The sequence below is a fragment of the Manis javanica genome, chromosome 10 (genome assembly GCF_040802235.1).
Source record: "Manis javanica isolate MJ-LG chromosome 10, MJ_LKY, whole genome shotgun sequence".
Lineage (NCBI taxonomy): Eukaryota > Metazoa > Chordata > Mammalia > Pholidota > Manidae > Manis > Manis javanica.
The window spans coordinates 31,971,056-31,986,848 of record NC_133165.1 but is presented as its reverse complement, the minus strand read 5'-3'; the positions used below and the strand labels follow the sequence as shown (position 1 = coordinate 31,986,848).

Here is a 15,793-nt window from a genome sequence, read left to right as displayed (position 1 = left end):
CCGCTTCGCCGTGTGGGATGTGCCGACAGCCCCCTGCTTCCTTGCGCGTGGTTCAAAGCCCACACGTGCTTTCTCACCAGGAAGCGCAGGACTCAAGAAACAGCAATTCATCTTAGGGATGCAATGACAAAAGATGCCTCCGGCTCCTGGCTCCTGACTCCCAGTCCGTGTCCCCATCATCCCAACACCCCAGTCGCCTCCAGAGTGGCCTGGCTAGCCTAGCCTGGGAGGAATCTTAGGTATCCTGCTCCTGGAAACTCTTGCATCCTAAAAACCTTGAGCTCTTTCCATGAGTCTCTTTTCCCGCATCCATCTCCCTGCACCTAATTAACTGGGAGGCTAGTCAAGAGGCCAGTGGAGGGCATACAGGAGGCTACAAGTAGATGAGTGTCCCTTGTATAAAAGACCCACCCTGGCCTGGGTGAGGAATGATGGGTGTGGTTAAGATGAAAAAAAAAAAGCCAAAGCCTGAGACCCTCCTGGACATCAGGAGACAGACTCTCCTGTCTAGAAGCATCAAGTCCAGAGTGGAAGACCAAAGTCAGTTGGAACCTCTGAGAAGTCACCTTTGATCCTTTGGCACCAGGACTTCAGAGATGGTCTGTTCACCAGAGGATGAGCAAGGGGGATTTCCAGCTGAGGATCTCCAGAGTAGGCACTCGGTAAACACAGTCTTCCCTTCCCTTACCACTCAAAGCCCATTAAAAACACATAGCAGAAACCGGGTGAAAAAATCAAGCCAATTCTCAGAAAGTAAGTATCCATACATCTGTATTTAAAAGGCAGTAACACTTTCCATTGTTATTTCTTCTTTCTCTCATCTTGTGCAGCAGCAGGTACAAAGATCTCTCGAAGGTTGCTCCAAAACCCGTGGGAGTGGATGTTCCGGTAGATCCAGGGCTTTGCAACGTTGGGGCAGTGCTGGCACCAGGCCCGGTCACCTCTGTACCACTCATTAGTGGTTTGGTTGGTGGCGGCCAGGTACAGAGCAAAGCACAGGTAGCCTCCCAGAAGGATGCTCAGCACCACAACAAAGCCCAGCATGGAGACAATCCTTGGGAAAGTCAGGAACAGGTACTGGGAGCAAAGAACAAACAGCACATTAGGCAGCTAGGCTGTGACACAAGGGTCAGCACCCACCAGCCCCGCTCCTGTCCATAAAATACATCAGGGCTGTATTCCTGGGTCACCCACTTCCATACACATCTGACACACTCAACACAAATCAGAACCATAAACAGCACTGACAGATAGCCAGGAAGAAATACCAGTAAATTCAAGAGATTAATATAGTATAAATCAAGTGTGTATATTGAAGGAAAAAGGTCCTCAGGAGGTAGTGCTATGCCAGTTATTTATTTATAAAGTAAACCAAGAAACACATGTAGGTCTTAGTTCTTGCATCAAAATAATGTCTAGATGGATAAAAGATTAACCTCTATCTTAAAACAATACGACCACAGAAACACACATACAAGGGTTTTCACTGTAGCACTGATTTTAGCAGACCCTCTTCCCCCTCAAAAATAATCTATTTTCCATAAATGGAGTAGAAATCTTAACAATCAAATTTTTAAAAGAATGGCTTCAATCCTTACATTATGGCAAATTAATTTTTGACAAGAGTGCCAAAACAATTCAATAAGCAAAGAACAGTCTTCTCAACAGATGGTGCTGGAACAACTGGATATCCACATAGTAATTAAAACTGGAACTTTACCTAACACCAAAAATAAACATTAACTCAAAACTGTCAAAGACTTAAGTATAAGAGCTAAACTATAAAACACTTGGAATATGTAACCATAAATCTTCATGACCTTGAATTAGGCAATGGTTTCTTAGATATGACACCAAAGCACAAGCAACAAAAGAAAAATAAATAAACTGATCACCAAAATTAAAAAAATTTTGTATTTCAACAAAAACTATCAGAAAATAAAGACAACTCACAGAATGGGATGAAATATTTGCAAATGATATATTTGATATGGGTCAAGTGTACAGAATACAAAAAGAACTCTTACAACACAAGAAAAAAAGACGACCCAATGAGAAAATGAACTTCTCTAAATCATCTTCTCCAAAGAAGGTATACAAATAGCCAACAATCACATGAGAAGATGCTCAACATCATTAGTTATGGCAATGGAAATCAAACACAATAAGGTATCACTTCATACCCATTAGGATGATTACAATTAAAGACAAATGATTATAATTAAAAAGACAAATAATAACATGTCATCAAGGATGTGGAGAAATTAGAAATTCCCTACATTGATGGTGGCAAAGTAAAATGGTGCAGGTGCTTTGGAAAGCAGTTTGGCAGTTCCTCAAATGATTTCAAATAGCTACCATATGACCCAGAAATTCTACTTCTAGGAATAATCCAAGAGAAATGAAGAACTATTTCCACACAAAAACTTGTACACAAATGTTTAGCAGCATTATTCAAAAATAACCAAAAATTGGGAACACCCAATGTACCCCAGGGGCTGGATATTCACAGCTGATGAATGGGGTGGTGCATCCATACAATAGGAATATTACTCAGGCATTAAAGGGAAGCAGCACTGATGCTTGCTGCAACATGGATAAACCTTGAAAACATTAAGCTAAGTAAGCCAGTCCAAAAGGCCACATATTATATGATTCCATTTAAGCAAAATGTTCCACAGAAAGTAGATTAGTGGTTGTCAGGGTCTAAAGAAGAAGGGAATGGGGACTGACTGGTAATAGTAAAGTTTCTATTTGGGGTGGTGAATGTTCTGAAATTAGATAGTGGTGATGGCTATACAACTATGATTATATGAAAACCACTGAATGGTAAATTTTAAAACAGTGAATTTTATGGTGTGTGAATTATTTATCTATTTTTAAAACTTACATATCAATTTTTCTTATAAGGAATGGCTTCATGTTTTGACTGGGAAAACACATGTGCTTTTTCCAATTCTGAAACCTAAAGTCATAAATAAACAGCCCACAACATAATTACCTGGATAAGAAAAATGATGTCATTAACTCGTAAGTGTCCAAGGTCATCCATGTATGTCTCCAGGTATAAGTCCGACGACACCACCAACTGGACCAGAAACACAGTGCTCACAATGGCCATTGTGACAGTTGAGGCTGTCAACGTCAAGAGGTAGATGAGGAAGTACCTGGCGTTCCAAGCCCCAATGCAGTTGCTCACCCAAACACAGTGGTGGTCAAAACGGTGCACGCATCGATTGCACACACCTGCACAAAAATGGGCGCCACAGCCCCAGATTGATCCTTGATGAGACAATAACACAATGCACACCTCCTGAGATTTTTTACAAACTGACCACTGGCAGTATAAGCTGGAGGAAATGGCAGCTGCTATCACCAAGCTTTCAGAACTGCAGTGTCCAATACAGTAGCCACTAGCCAGGTGTGGGCACTGAGCACTTGAAAGGTGACTATGAGAAAAACCTGAAAGAATACTTTGTTGATACTGATAAATTTACAGTTTTTCAATTTCTGCATGCTCCTTTCTTTGCATTCAGTATGAATAGAGTCAGTCAATATACTTAAGTTGGACATATTTTGGAAATTGATGCTTTTAATGTCAAATCAATTCTTCTGATAAAGATAAACCGTTATGTCAATGTAGTCATGGATATTAAAGGAAAATGATATTTTAGTACGGATTCAGTTATCGACAAACTTTTAAGAATGTCTAGAATAGCCTGGGTATGTGAATTTGCTCTTCCAACTATAAATTTTATGGACTCTAAATACAGATCAAGCATTTCCCATGAAAATTTGGTGTCTCCTTTGAGTTGTGCTATAAATATACACATCAGATTTCAAAAAGCTAATACAGAGAACACAAACTATCCCATGAATGATTTTTTTTATGTTGACTTCATGTTAAAATTGCACTTTAGATATGTCAGGTTAAATAAAACACACGATTAAAATTAATTTTCCCTAATTCTTTTTATTTTTGTAATGTGACTACTAGAAAATTTAAAATCACATATGTGGGTCACATTATATTTCTGTTGGACAGCATGAGTCTAGCATCCTGGCCACTCCCCAGAAGAGCAGACTGCCAGGACTGAAATCTGCAAACATGACATCCCACAGAAACTTCTCTTGCTCAGCGTATCCTGCCACATGGTAAAGGATGGACTATACGCTCAGGGCTGAGGGATGCCTACTATGTAGGAACACACCTCTGGTCATCTGAAAGAAACCACTACCTGGCCTCTACCAGCAATGGCACTCCCCATCCGGGGTCCCTGCTTTTAGAGTTACATAACTTTCCTTTACAGATAGAGTGCACTTGTCCATTGTGCAGGGTGGGGCCGGAGCAGCCAGAGCCAGACTTACTGCAGTGTTTGGACCGAGCTGGTTTCCTTAAGTCACAAGTAGAGCACCTTGTGTCCTTTGGGAACATCACTTCATCGAATTCATAAATTTGAAGAAACAATGATTCATTTTCTTTTGTTATGGTACCTGAAAAAAGGAGAAATGTCAGTTTCAAGTAATATTTAGTGGATTGGATATTCACAAAATCTGTTCCAACAAAGCACCAAAGCTGCTATATTCACTATTTTAAATAATTAATTTTTAAATTAACAGCTTTATTGAGAAATAATTCGTAAACCCAATTCACCCATGTGAAGTATTTAGTTCAGTGATTTTTAGCATATTCATAGTTGTAGAGCCATCACCACAATCAGTTTTAGAACATTTTCATCAGCCCCCCAAAAAAATCCTTTAGCAGTCAATCCACATTCTAATCCCACAGCCCCTGGCAACTACTAATCTACTGAATGTCTCTAGGAATTGGCCGTCTTTGGATACTTCATATAAATGGAATCATACACTATGTGACCTTTTGTATCTGGTCTTCTTTCACTTAGCATAATGTTTTCAAGGTTCATCCACATTGTAGCATGTGTAAGTACACTCCACTCCTTCTTATTGCTGAGTAATAGCCAGTGAACGTGTCCATCACATTTTACTTACCTGTTCATCAGGTGATGGACATTTGGTGCTTCAAGGATGGGAAAGGTTAAAAGTAAAAGAATGGGGAAAAAAATGCCAAGCAAATACCAATCAATCAAAAGAAAGAAGCATGTACTACTAATATCAGACAAAAGAGACTTGAGAGTAAAGAGTATTCCTAGTAACAAAGAGTCTCATTATATTTTTGAAAAAAGTTTCAAGGAAGAGATACTAACTTGAAACTTGAATGCATCTAATACAAATATATATAACTATTGTGTAATATATACACACACATATACACATATATAATAGTTTCAATATACATTAAGCAAAATCTAATTGCAAGGAGAATCTGTCAAATCTACCATTAGAATGAGATAACATACCTCTCTCAGTAACTGACCAAACTAAAAAATTAGTATGAATATAAAAAAATCTGAATATAATTAACAAGCTTGATCTAATGGACTTATATGGTTGTCTGTACTCCACAACTAGAAAATGCATACTCTTTTCAAGCACACTTGGATTATTTATCAAAACTGGCCACATGCCTGGGCATAATGTAAATATGAATAAAATTTTTTTAAAAAACAGCATTATAAAGACCATAAGTTCTATATATAACCCAATTAAGTAAAAAAAAAAAAAGAACTAAAAAAAATATATGCAAAATTTTAAACAGTTCTAAATAACTCATGGGTCGAAGAAGAAAAAAATTAAATTAGAAAACACTCATAACTGAAAGATCATGAAAATACTACATATCAAGTCTTTTTTGCAAAGTCCATAGAGGATCACTAATTGTTTGTAGCACTATCAGTAAGGCTGAAAGGTGACCTGTCACCAGTCTACGCTGAAAGCCACAACTTACCAGGGTTGCTTACACAGCTTAGGGTGAAAAACACCAGGTTTACGATCAACAGCAGGTAGGGCTGAAGGAGGTAATACACGGAGACCTCCAGCTCTTGACAGTAGCCAAGTATTTCCCAGGTATATTCAATATAAATCATCCCTTGCAAGACAAGATGAAGGATAATGAAGGTGTAGTTTCTGAAAGGAAAGAGGCACATGGCTTGGTCACAGGGACTTCTCCATGAAGGAATCATGCAAGACTAAGGAAGGTTAACAAAGGGCCAACTGCTTCCTTTGGATTTGAGATAAGAGTAAGAATTACATAAGAAACTATGAGAAACATTTTGAATAGTGCCAGGCACACAGTAAGTACTCAGTAAGGGTTAGCTATTATCATCATCTTTGTTGGGAGTTAATATATTTCAATTGAGTATCAGAATATATTTCTGTCGACATATATATATTTCTGTAGACATGCATGCCAGTATTTTCCCAATATTCAATATCTCTATTTAAGAGGAGACATGTCAAAACCCCAGAGATAAAAAGGTAGATTATCTATGAATAAAGATTCAGAACCCTGCATTCTTGGTCCTTTCCAGCATCCTTCCCCTGGCCATCCTGGAAACCAACAAGGAGCTTCCTGAAGCTAGAGGCTAGCCACAATTAATAATCAAAACAGAAAAATAAAATATTTAAACTCAAATATAAATACCGTGTATGAAAGAGGTAATGAAGCAATCTTAGCATGGCTCTCTGAAGGCATTCTGGAATTACATAGGAAAATATCTGAAAAGAAAAAAGAAAGATCCAATTCCATTTCTCACTCCCCCTACTCCAAATTAGATGCTTCACTTTTCGCTGGCATTTTGGTGATGTTGTTAGGCAGGAAGGTAGACATAAGTGGGTGGAGGGAGAATCAAGCCAGTAAAGCCCACTAAAAGGGACTCAAAGAGTCAACCAGGTAAAACCAGAGAGCCAGAAAAGACTCACAGAGTTAATTGGTTGAAGTTTCAAGGACTAGGATTTACTTGGAATGTCCATACACTTCCCAGACATGGAAAAACCACTTACCCAAAAGAGAAGTTTCCAAGCACAGATTCTCCCCAGATAAGAGAAAATAAACATCCAAAGACAGGCACAGAAATCATCAGAGCAGCCCATCTTTTTACCAGTTGGACCAGGCCTCCAAGGTCAAAGATTGTCAACCAAGGACGTTCCTGTCCTGCCAAAAACCCCAAAAGAAGTCTCCCGGTAAGCAGCCTGCCTTTGTCTACCTTGACTCTGGCTCACTCCTCTTCTGGAGTGTATTCAAAGAACACTTTCACTCTGCTTTGCTACTGTGTCTCTGCCTTTCAATTATTTGTTGCAGTGGGACAAGAACTAAGGAGAACAAACTCAACCCTCAATAATATTAGGTTGTATTTCTGCATACAAGCAGAGAAGAGATTTAAGAGAAAGAGGAGGGCTTCCCTTAGCTGGCATTTCTCTGATGTCAACTCCCCCATTTCCACCCTGACCCCAAAGAAGGCACTGTAAGAAAATAGTAATTCATCCTCCATTTGCCCCATGGTCCCAAGCACATAAACCGGTGAGAATTATGCAGGGGCTTGCCCCACCTTATCTCTAAACATCCCGACCCTCCCCCAAGGCAACAGGTCCAGCGGGGCCACCACAATAAGAGGCACAACGCTCTGCACCACGCTGCTGCCGTCTCTCTTTGTCTCTGTCTTTCTGTCCCCCTGCTCTCCCTGCTCTCTCTCCCTCTCCGCCTCCCTCTCTCTCTCCCCCCACCTCCCTCTGGGGTAGCCACTCTCTCTTTCAGATAATAAAGTCTCTTGCGTGGGCCTGTGTCTCCTGAGTCTTTCTAGGTAAGGAGGGTCGCAGAGAGATACCCTTTCAGGCACCATGTCAGGATCTTCAGAGAAGGGAACAGAAGTAATGCTAATGTGACCACTATTCCTTCCCCTGCTTTGGATTCAATCCTAGGTTCCAGAGTCCACCTCCAGATTACTGGGCATTAGCCCAGGTCCCTCTGAAGTCATCTCCTTCCCAGTGGCTGCTCACCCTAATTTTGTTCCCTTTTGACCCCTGAAAAAGTGTAGGTAGCCTGATGCTCAGCTTTCTGCTCCTACATCTCCCAGTTTCACCCTTCATGTCCCTCCACGCCAATCATGACCAATTACAGATAACAAATCCAGAGAAAAATACCCAACCTTGAGAAGAGCTATCATCTCTCAAAGCGTCATCACAAGATTACTTTCAACAATAACAAAAAACAAAAAACAGTAAGAGACTTTCAAATCTACCGAAACTGCCATAAGTGAAAGAACAAGTGAACAAATGAGTAAAATGGCATCTCTTTTTTGTTCTGTCAGGAAGCTGGTGAGCTTTTAAGACTGGTGGTCTCCAGAATCCAGTGGTCTCCAGGCATCACTGTTACCTGTGCTCCTCCCGAACCCAGGCCATTCAAGTACTGGGTTTTCCAGCAGATGCAGATCATTACAACACCAACCAGCACCAAAGCCAGGTAGAACAAGAAGAGAACCAGAAAGTCCATCCCGGGGCTACAAAAGAACAGAAAGAGTGTGACTACCGCTAAGGGATATATTCCACCACAAACGTTCTTTCTCGGACATCAACTCCCTAAATGGTTCCCAAAACAGAATCTGTTGGCCCTCGGGCACATACTGCCTCTCAGTGGAGCCTCCCAGGTGTTCCTGTGCTCTCCTTCAAGAGTTTCCTAATCAAACTACTGTGGTCTACTTTGAAGCATCTCTGACCAGCAAAATCAGCAAATTCCAAACTGAAGTGGGGAAGAATATGCAAAATGCATCCACCTTCCCTCCCCCAAGCAACAATCATCCTTTTAGTTCCCTAAATATTAACATTCACAGAGTTATTCCTACAAAATGTACTCAAAAGGATCTGCTGACAATGCGAACAAGCATCGCCTAGAGGCAGTCAGGGGCTTACTCCGATCAACATCGTGTCTTAAGAAGCATCCATCCAGGCAGTGACCACAATCAGGGATCACCCATGGGGTGGGGACTAGTCAACAAACATGCCTACGTGAAGTGATTTCTGTTGGCCTCGGCGGTCAAGATACCGGCCGAACTTCCAAGGTAAGACAGAGGAAACAAAGAGCAGCAATTCTCACTACGTGATTCAGGGTCCCCAGCCTACATGTTTCTCGTATGGATAACTTTCAGCCGGCAGTTCTGGCATTCCTCCTCCCAACCTTCACCGAGAATTCAAACGGCATATCCTCTCGTGCAGTGGCAAGCGCCTGGCACAATAGGTGGCACCCAAAGGTGCTGAGACATGGTTTCTCCAGGAGGTCGGATTTGGCTGCAGAGACATCAACCAATTCAACACTCACGTTAAAACTCGGTAGGAGTCACGGGTGGAATACACTGAGGAAAGGAATTTGGAAGTCGGGGGATGTTGAGACCCCCGCAGGGTGAACGGTATTATAAGGCTTGGGGAGAAAAAAGCTAACTGGGAAGAAATAAGACGGGAGCCTTAGATCCCGGTATGTACCCCTATCCCTGAGGTGTCCACGCTGGGGACCCGACAGAATGGTCTCCCAAGGCTACTCTATCCAAGGGTCTCGGCGGGTGGGCGGGGCCGGAGCTTTCCTCAGGGACCGGAAGCCGGGGAGAGGGGCGGGGTGCAGAAAGTTCAGAAAGAACACTGGGGGTGCTAGGACCCCAGGAGGGGCGGAGGTGGGGCTGCGGCCACACACACAAGAGGGAGAAGCGTGTCAGACAGGCACACACGAGCAGCCGGGATGTCGAAGAGGTCCGCAGCGGAAGCCTTACCGCCGGGACCCACCAGCCGCACCGCGTCTGCGACTTCAGGGCGCGCCTCCAGGCTTCCGGCGGACCCATAACGACAGCGCGCGGCCCGGGGGCGGGGGCAGGTCGACTTCCGCCGGAAGTAGGTGCGGGAGTTCCCGCATGTCGGACTTCTTTTGCTCATCCTGCGCGTTCAGGGCTTCGTGTGTTGTGCCCTTCGGCGCCGCCGGTCTTGGTTGAGTGTGACTGCCCGGAGGTCTAACCTTATAGAGCTCTATTGCCAGAAATCTTACAAAACAACCGTCCTAGGTCTGGTGCGGGCGATAACGCCGGTTTGTGAAGCGGACAGAGCCGCCCGGCGGTCTGAGTATAGCCCAGTGGGGGTCCGGCTTTCAGGACAAGGCACATAGGGACTCATCCACTGTGTCTTCGTGTTGGACAGTTTGCTTCGCTTGCTGCCAACCACGCCGTTGGGATCTGTCCGAATCGTTTCAGTGTCTGCTTCTGCTGTCTCAGAACAGCTCAGAACTTACTGCCCCTGGGAACAGTGACAATTACTTGGCTACAAACCTGGAGGATAAGAAGGAAGGCTGTTTAATGATAGTTGAACTTGGGGTGAGAAAAGCTGCTTCCAAATATAGCATTGAGAAGGCCCCTGTGGGGTGTTCCTTTGCTCTGAAAGCTTCTGAGTCTGCTGAGACCAGTCTATTCTTGGTGCATCTAAAAACCTGTCTGTAGCTGAGCCAGGCCTGTCCTCCCTTTGAGGAAAATGTCTGATCTCCAAACACTGGCCTGAAAGCTCTTTTCTTTTCCCTGTCTTTGCCGTCTAACCCAGCTTCTTGATTCCTTTTCTTTATCCTTTTTAAAAAACTTACCAAGCGGGGGCACCTTCTGAAGCATTGTGTTCAATGCCTTCATGAACTTGTGGATACAGAATCGAAAATCAAAAATCAAGAAATGTGATGCTACCAGAGAAGACTGGTTATGGATGGAACCTCAACACAGAGGGCTGGATTTCATCAGCGTCTCCAGCTGACTCATCACCCTGCTGATTAATTCTGAGCTCGTGGTTAAGTATTTTGAGTTAGCTTTTTTTGCTCATAAATGCAGGACTTTATTTTTATCCCCACTCATTTTTCTCTGGATGGTTTCAGTTTAGACTAACTTTGATTTTTGGTTTGCTCGCCTGTGGTATTTTGTGCAAGGTTGTCTTTCTCTGATCTTTAAAAATTTAGACAAGTAATACACTATTAATGGTCTCCTTGTAAAAGAGTCAAACTATACAAACAAAAACAAATCTCCCTTGACCACCACCCCTCCCAAATCCCAGTCCTTGATAAAAATCACTTATTTAGTGTGTATCTTCTGAAACTTTGCATACATTTATACATACTACGTATTTCTGCAACAAATATACCCTATATATGCTAGGCACTATTTTAGGTAGAAGAACATAGCAATAAAATTAAAAAGTCCCTAAGCTTTATAGTTTACATTCTAGTGTATGTACACAAATATGTAATTCATTGTTTACAGAAATGGCATCATACATAATGGTTATTCATCTTTTTTATTTTCCTCAATACGTTGGTGATCTTTCCTCACCACTATTATTATTTACACTACACTATTTGCTTCATATGCATTTCGTTACTTGACTGAGCCGTAACTCTGCCAGGGTCTCAGAGGCCACTGCCTACTATGCAGATAACAAATCAGTAGGGTAACAAAGTAGAACAAGTGTGTTTTGTTCTATGCCAGAGTAGCTCTTTACACAGACCAAAGGACTGTTAACTTGAATCCCAATGTTTTTAAGAGTATTTGAAAGTCTGGCCTTTTATTACATAAATCTTTTTAATGGTGCCAACTAATTGAGGATTTAAAACACAGTTCAGGCTTACACACCTGCAGGACAAATGTAGCACAAAGGCCCCCAGTTTGCAACCTCTAATAATCTCTGTTCTATTACTAAACATTTAGGTTAGTTCAGTTTTTGCTATTATGAATAATGCTGCCATGGATATACCTGCATAAGCTTCATTACACACGGGTAGGTGTATTTTTCTAGGGCAGCTACAGGAAGTAGAATTTCTGAACCAAAGAATAGGCATTTTTAACTTTAATAATACTACTAAATTGCTCTTCAGCTACAAATGTCTGAGATAGCCTGTCTCTTTAAACTCTTGCTAATATTTAGTAGATCAATTCCTTTACTATTTCATTCTGATGGGTAAAATGGCATTTATTTGCCCAACAAACAGGTTTCTGCTTTCCAAATACTGTTCTAAGCACTTAAAAATTTTTAAATATTTATCATCCAATCTTTATAGTAACTTTATAAAGGTCATTACTACTGTTATTATACCGCTTTTATAGATGAAGAAACAGAAGCATAGAGAAATAACAGTAAATTTTCTAAGGTCATAAAGCTAGAGAATATTAGGGAATGCAAGACTGTTGGGCTCAAGAATTAGTGTTTTTAATTACTGTGCTGTGCTGCCTTACAACTAGCCAGTTTCTAAAGCTGTTGAACATTTTATGTGCTTACTGGCTAATTGTCTTTCCTCTAGTGTGAATTGCCTAGTTATTCTTTCCCATTTTTAAAATATTTGAGTTGTTTACTGTTTTCTTGTTGCTTTCCAGTACTTACTTACATATTTTATGTATTTGTTACAGTACAGGCTAAGCTGCTTTTCTTAGTTTAGGTTCCCCGCAAAAGCAAACCCCAAGACAAAGATTTAGTACAGTCTTTTTTGGAGATATTCCCAGGAAACATGCTGAGGGATTGGGGACGTAAGAGAGAAGAGTGTAAAACTAAGAAAGCAGGTATTGATGAGTAGAGGTGGTATCTGGGGCTCAGTCCCACTCAGGATCGTCTGAGAGTCTCCATAGAAAACGCCTCAGAATTGTTCCACTGAGAGGCAAAGCAGCTGGGGTATTCATCCAACCACAACTGGGGCAGTTAATTCCGTAGTCCTTCTAGCCTCCTGTGGCATAGGCCAGATCAGCCCCAGGTGCAGGGAATGCCCTCAGGCACATACAGAAACTGTCTGCAGGTGACCTCCAGGGTGGGCAGTGGGGATATAGGCAAGCACCTACAGTGTCTGCTCTGCTCTTGTAACAGGGACACCCCAAACCAATGGCTTGAAGAGGCAAGAAGTTAATTTCTTTCACATGCAAATAGTGCAGAGGTGGGAGGACAGTCCAGGAGTGGTAGGCAATTCTGCATCAGGAGATCCACAAGATCACACAAGGACCCAGATTCTTTCTATCATGTTGTTGCACCACTAGACAAAAATTCCCAAACCTTCTCTGTTCACAGCACTCTTACGAGACTGACATTTTTTCACACGGCTCCTAAACCAAAGAAATATCTAAAATCTCTTTAAGTAATTGGTTCTAAACAACTTCATAAATATTTCTTTTCTAACACCTTAAAAACTGCACAACTCATCAAACTTTAAAATTAGTTTGGAAACCCTATCATCATTTCCTGCTCCACATCGGTAATTCAAAATACATCTTTGCAAAGATGCGATATCAGGAACTTAGCCAGCTAACATTGAAAATGTGAACTGGCTCAAGCTAGCATTTCATATAAGACACACATGTTGCTTTGTTTCCTCAAATTTTTAAGATATACCACAGCACCTCTATGAGTTCGCTGTGGCACCTCCACACACTGCACAGTTTGGAGCTATAGCACTAGGTTGTTGTCCTTGGCCCAAGACCACACCACCTTCCAGCCAGTGAGAAAGGGGTAGGAAGGTCATGAAAGGCTGTTCCCTTTTAAGAAGAAAGAAACTTGAAAGTTTGCACGTGGCCTTCCCTGCTCAGATTCCATTGGCTAGAACTTAGTCACATGGTCATCCTCGTTGCCAGGGGAACTGGGACATGTAGTCTAGCTGTGCTGCCCTGTGTCCACCTAACACGGGAAGATTGTTAGTACTGAAAGGAAGAAATACAAGAAACTTTTCTCTGTCACATTCCGGATATTAACCATTTGTCTCTGATATAAATTCCAGATATTTCCTCCTATATGTCACATATCTGTTAATTTAAGGTGTCTTTGTCATACAGAGGTTTTAAAATCTGAAGTACATTTATCTCTTTTGTGGCTCTTGTTTTTGTATTTTATTTAACAAGGTATTTGTTACGCCAATAACACACCAAAAGCAAAAAATACACATACACAGATACATTCTCCACTGTTTTCTTCTAGTTGATTTATACTTTTATCTCTAATTCACCTAGAATTTCTTCCAATGATTTCAGAAGGGAAAGTAGGTATTTACGGTGTGTAACCAAAGCACATTGTATGTTCTCAACTACCTTCCAACTCACATTCCTGCTTTTCATGACACACTTTTGCACATACACAGTGCAATGGACGCTGAGGTTTCCTACCAACATCTAAGCCACACAACTTCCTATGTACTCTCTGGGTGGAATTCAGCTACCCCTCCCCTCGCTCTTGTCTTAATTGATTTCAGCCAATCAGTATAATTCTATTGTCTTATCACAATAATTTTTCAAAAACAAAGCCAACCCCTGGAATGCATGGGCAGCCTCTCGAATGTGAGTGAACCAATTGGAATAAAGCTAGGATTCCTGTTCAGTAGTGGCTCCTCTCCCCTAGATTGAATAAGTATATTAAAGAGGAAGCCTGTAGCTTCACTCCTCTTGTTTTGGGATTGTGAGGAAAGCCATCCTGAAGATGAAGCCTATGCACTGGGGAGGGCAGACATGAGAGGCACAGGGAAATGAAGTCAGACAAAGCGTGTAGCGTACTGTGCCTGAAGCTAATTCCCCTCTGCACTTACTAGTTAAATGAGCAAAAAAAATTTTAAACCATGTTGAGTTATATTTTCTGTAACTTGCAACTGAAAAACATCCAAATCCCAACAGAAACATGTAGTAATTCAGCTCTCTTCCCCCCACCATATTTTTATTTTCAAACTCATTTTACATTTTGTAGAAACATAAATAACATCCAAAAAAAGACTATACAGTTGGCCCTTAAACAATGCAGGGGTTAAGGGTGCCCACCTGAATGCAGTTGAAAACCTGAGTGTAACTTCTGGTTCCCCAAAAGCTACTAATTACCTATTGTTGACCAAAAACCTTACCAATAACATAAGCAGTCAATAAACATGTTATATTTTGTATATGTATTATATACTGTATTCTTACACTAAAGTAAACTAGAGAAAATATTTTTTCAAATTGCAAATCTCCAAAAAAATTTCCAGTAAAATAACTGAAAAAAATCCATATATTAAGTGGACCCACACACTTCAAACCCATGTTGTTCAAGAGTCAACTGTATTATACTATCTTAACTGCTACTTTATTATTATATATTTCTATAAGTATATGAAAATGAATTTTATATTCACTTAAAATGTTTACATAGCTGTAATCATAATATCTTGATAATTTTTTGGATTTTGCTTCCTTTATTTTGTTTATCATAGTGCTTTTCCTCTAGATAGTTTTAATTATTTTTCAAGGATACAATGTATTAACTTAATATTATCTTATGGTTGGATATTTGTATCATTTCCTACTTTTTAATATTATAGGTAGATAGACAAGTTCCATATTCATAGCTTTTTTTTTTCCAGTTGAGTTATTTTCTGAGGATAAATCTCTCAGTGGTTGGTCACTTTCTGCAACTCATGTTTCTGGCATTTTATTTTTTCCCTCTGTTCTTCAAAACCTGCAAGCGTGAACCTTGATACTTGTATTTTATAAATAGCATAAAAGAAAACAGACAATTTAAGCCTAAAACCAAAAATTTAATTCAAATGTAATAGGATTGTATCACCTGTGAAACATGTAGCTAAGTATACCCCCTTGGAGCATCCTAAACCCGCCTGTTAGCCCCTGAAACTGAACCTGTGGTATCAGTTTTTTACCTGCTGCAAGATCAGTTGACAGGATCTTTTATACCACGATCTCTTGTCCCCAAGGGAATGACTGAGGCAATACTTGGGAAATGGGATACAGGACTTCATAGCTACCCTTGCAAAAGGCAAACAGCACACGCTTGTTTACAATCAGTGATTTATTGGGAGGACTTTTACAATGGAGGATAAAAGAAGAAAAAAATTTTAAGAAACATAACAAAAGTGTTTTTGTTA

At 40.9% G+C, this 15,793-nt stretch overlaps 2 protein-coding genes across 12 annotated transcripts in view; one reads left to right on the top strand and one right to left on the bottom strand.

The window, feature by feature from the left end:
- Positions 1-754: 754 nt before the first annotated feature.
- ZDHHC4 (zDHHC palmitoyltransferase 4) lies at positions 755-9,771 on the bottom strand. 11 transcript variants are annotated; one of them, XM_017677059.3, is made up of 7 exons: positions 9,672-9,771; positions 9,034-9,198; positions 6,563-6,636; positions 5,867-6,045; positions 4,369-4,494; positions 3,002-3,246; positions 755-1,077 (listed from the first exon to the last, which is right to left on the bottom strand). In XM_017677059.3, the coding sequence occupies exons 2-7, from the start codon at positions 9,073-9,075 to the stop codon at positions 802-804; spliced, it is 942 nt and encodes a 313-aa protein (XP_017532548.1). In that variant the 5' UTR covers positions 9,076-9,198; positions 9,672-9,771; the 3' UTR covers positions 755-801. The 11 variants fall into 11 exon arrangements, with proteins under 11 accessions (XP_017532548.1, XP_073071196.1, XP_017532549.1 ...); XM_073215095.1 differs by lacking the exon at positions 9,672-9,771 and adding an exon at positions 9,598-9,615; XM_017677060.3 differs by lacking the exon at positions 9,672-9,771 and adding an exon at positions 9,391-9,540.
- Positions 9,772-15,793, top strand: part of GRID2IP (Grid2 interacting protein) — a 70,663-nt gene continuing 64,641 nt past the window's right edge. The window contains exon 1 of the mRNA XM_037003709.2: positions 9,772-10,716. The gene's annotated coding sequence lies outside the window, so the exon portion shown is untranslated. The remainder of the gene's footprint in view (positions 10,717-15,793) is intronic.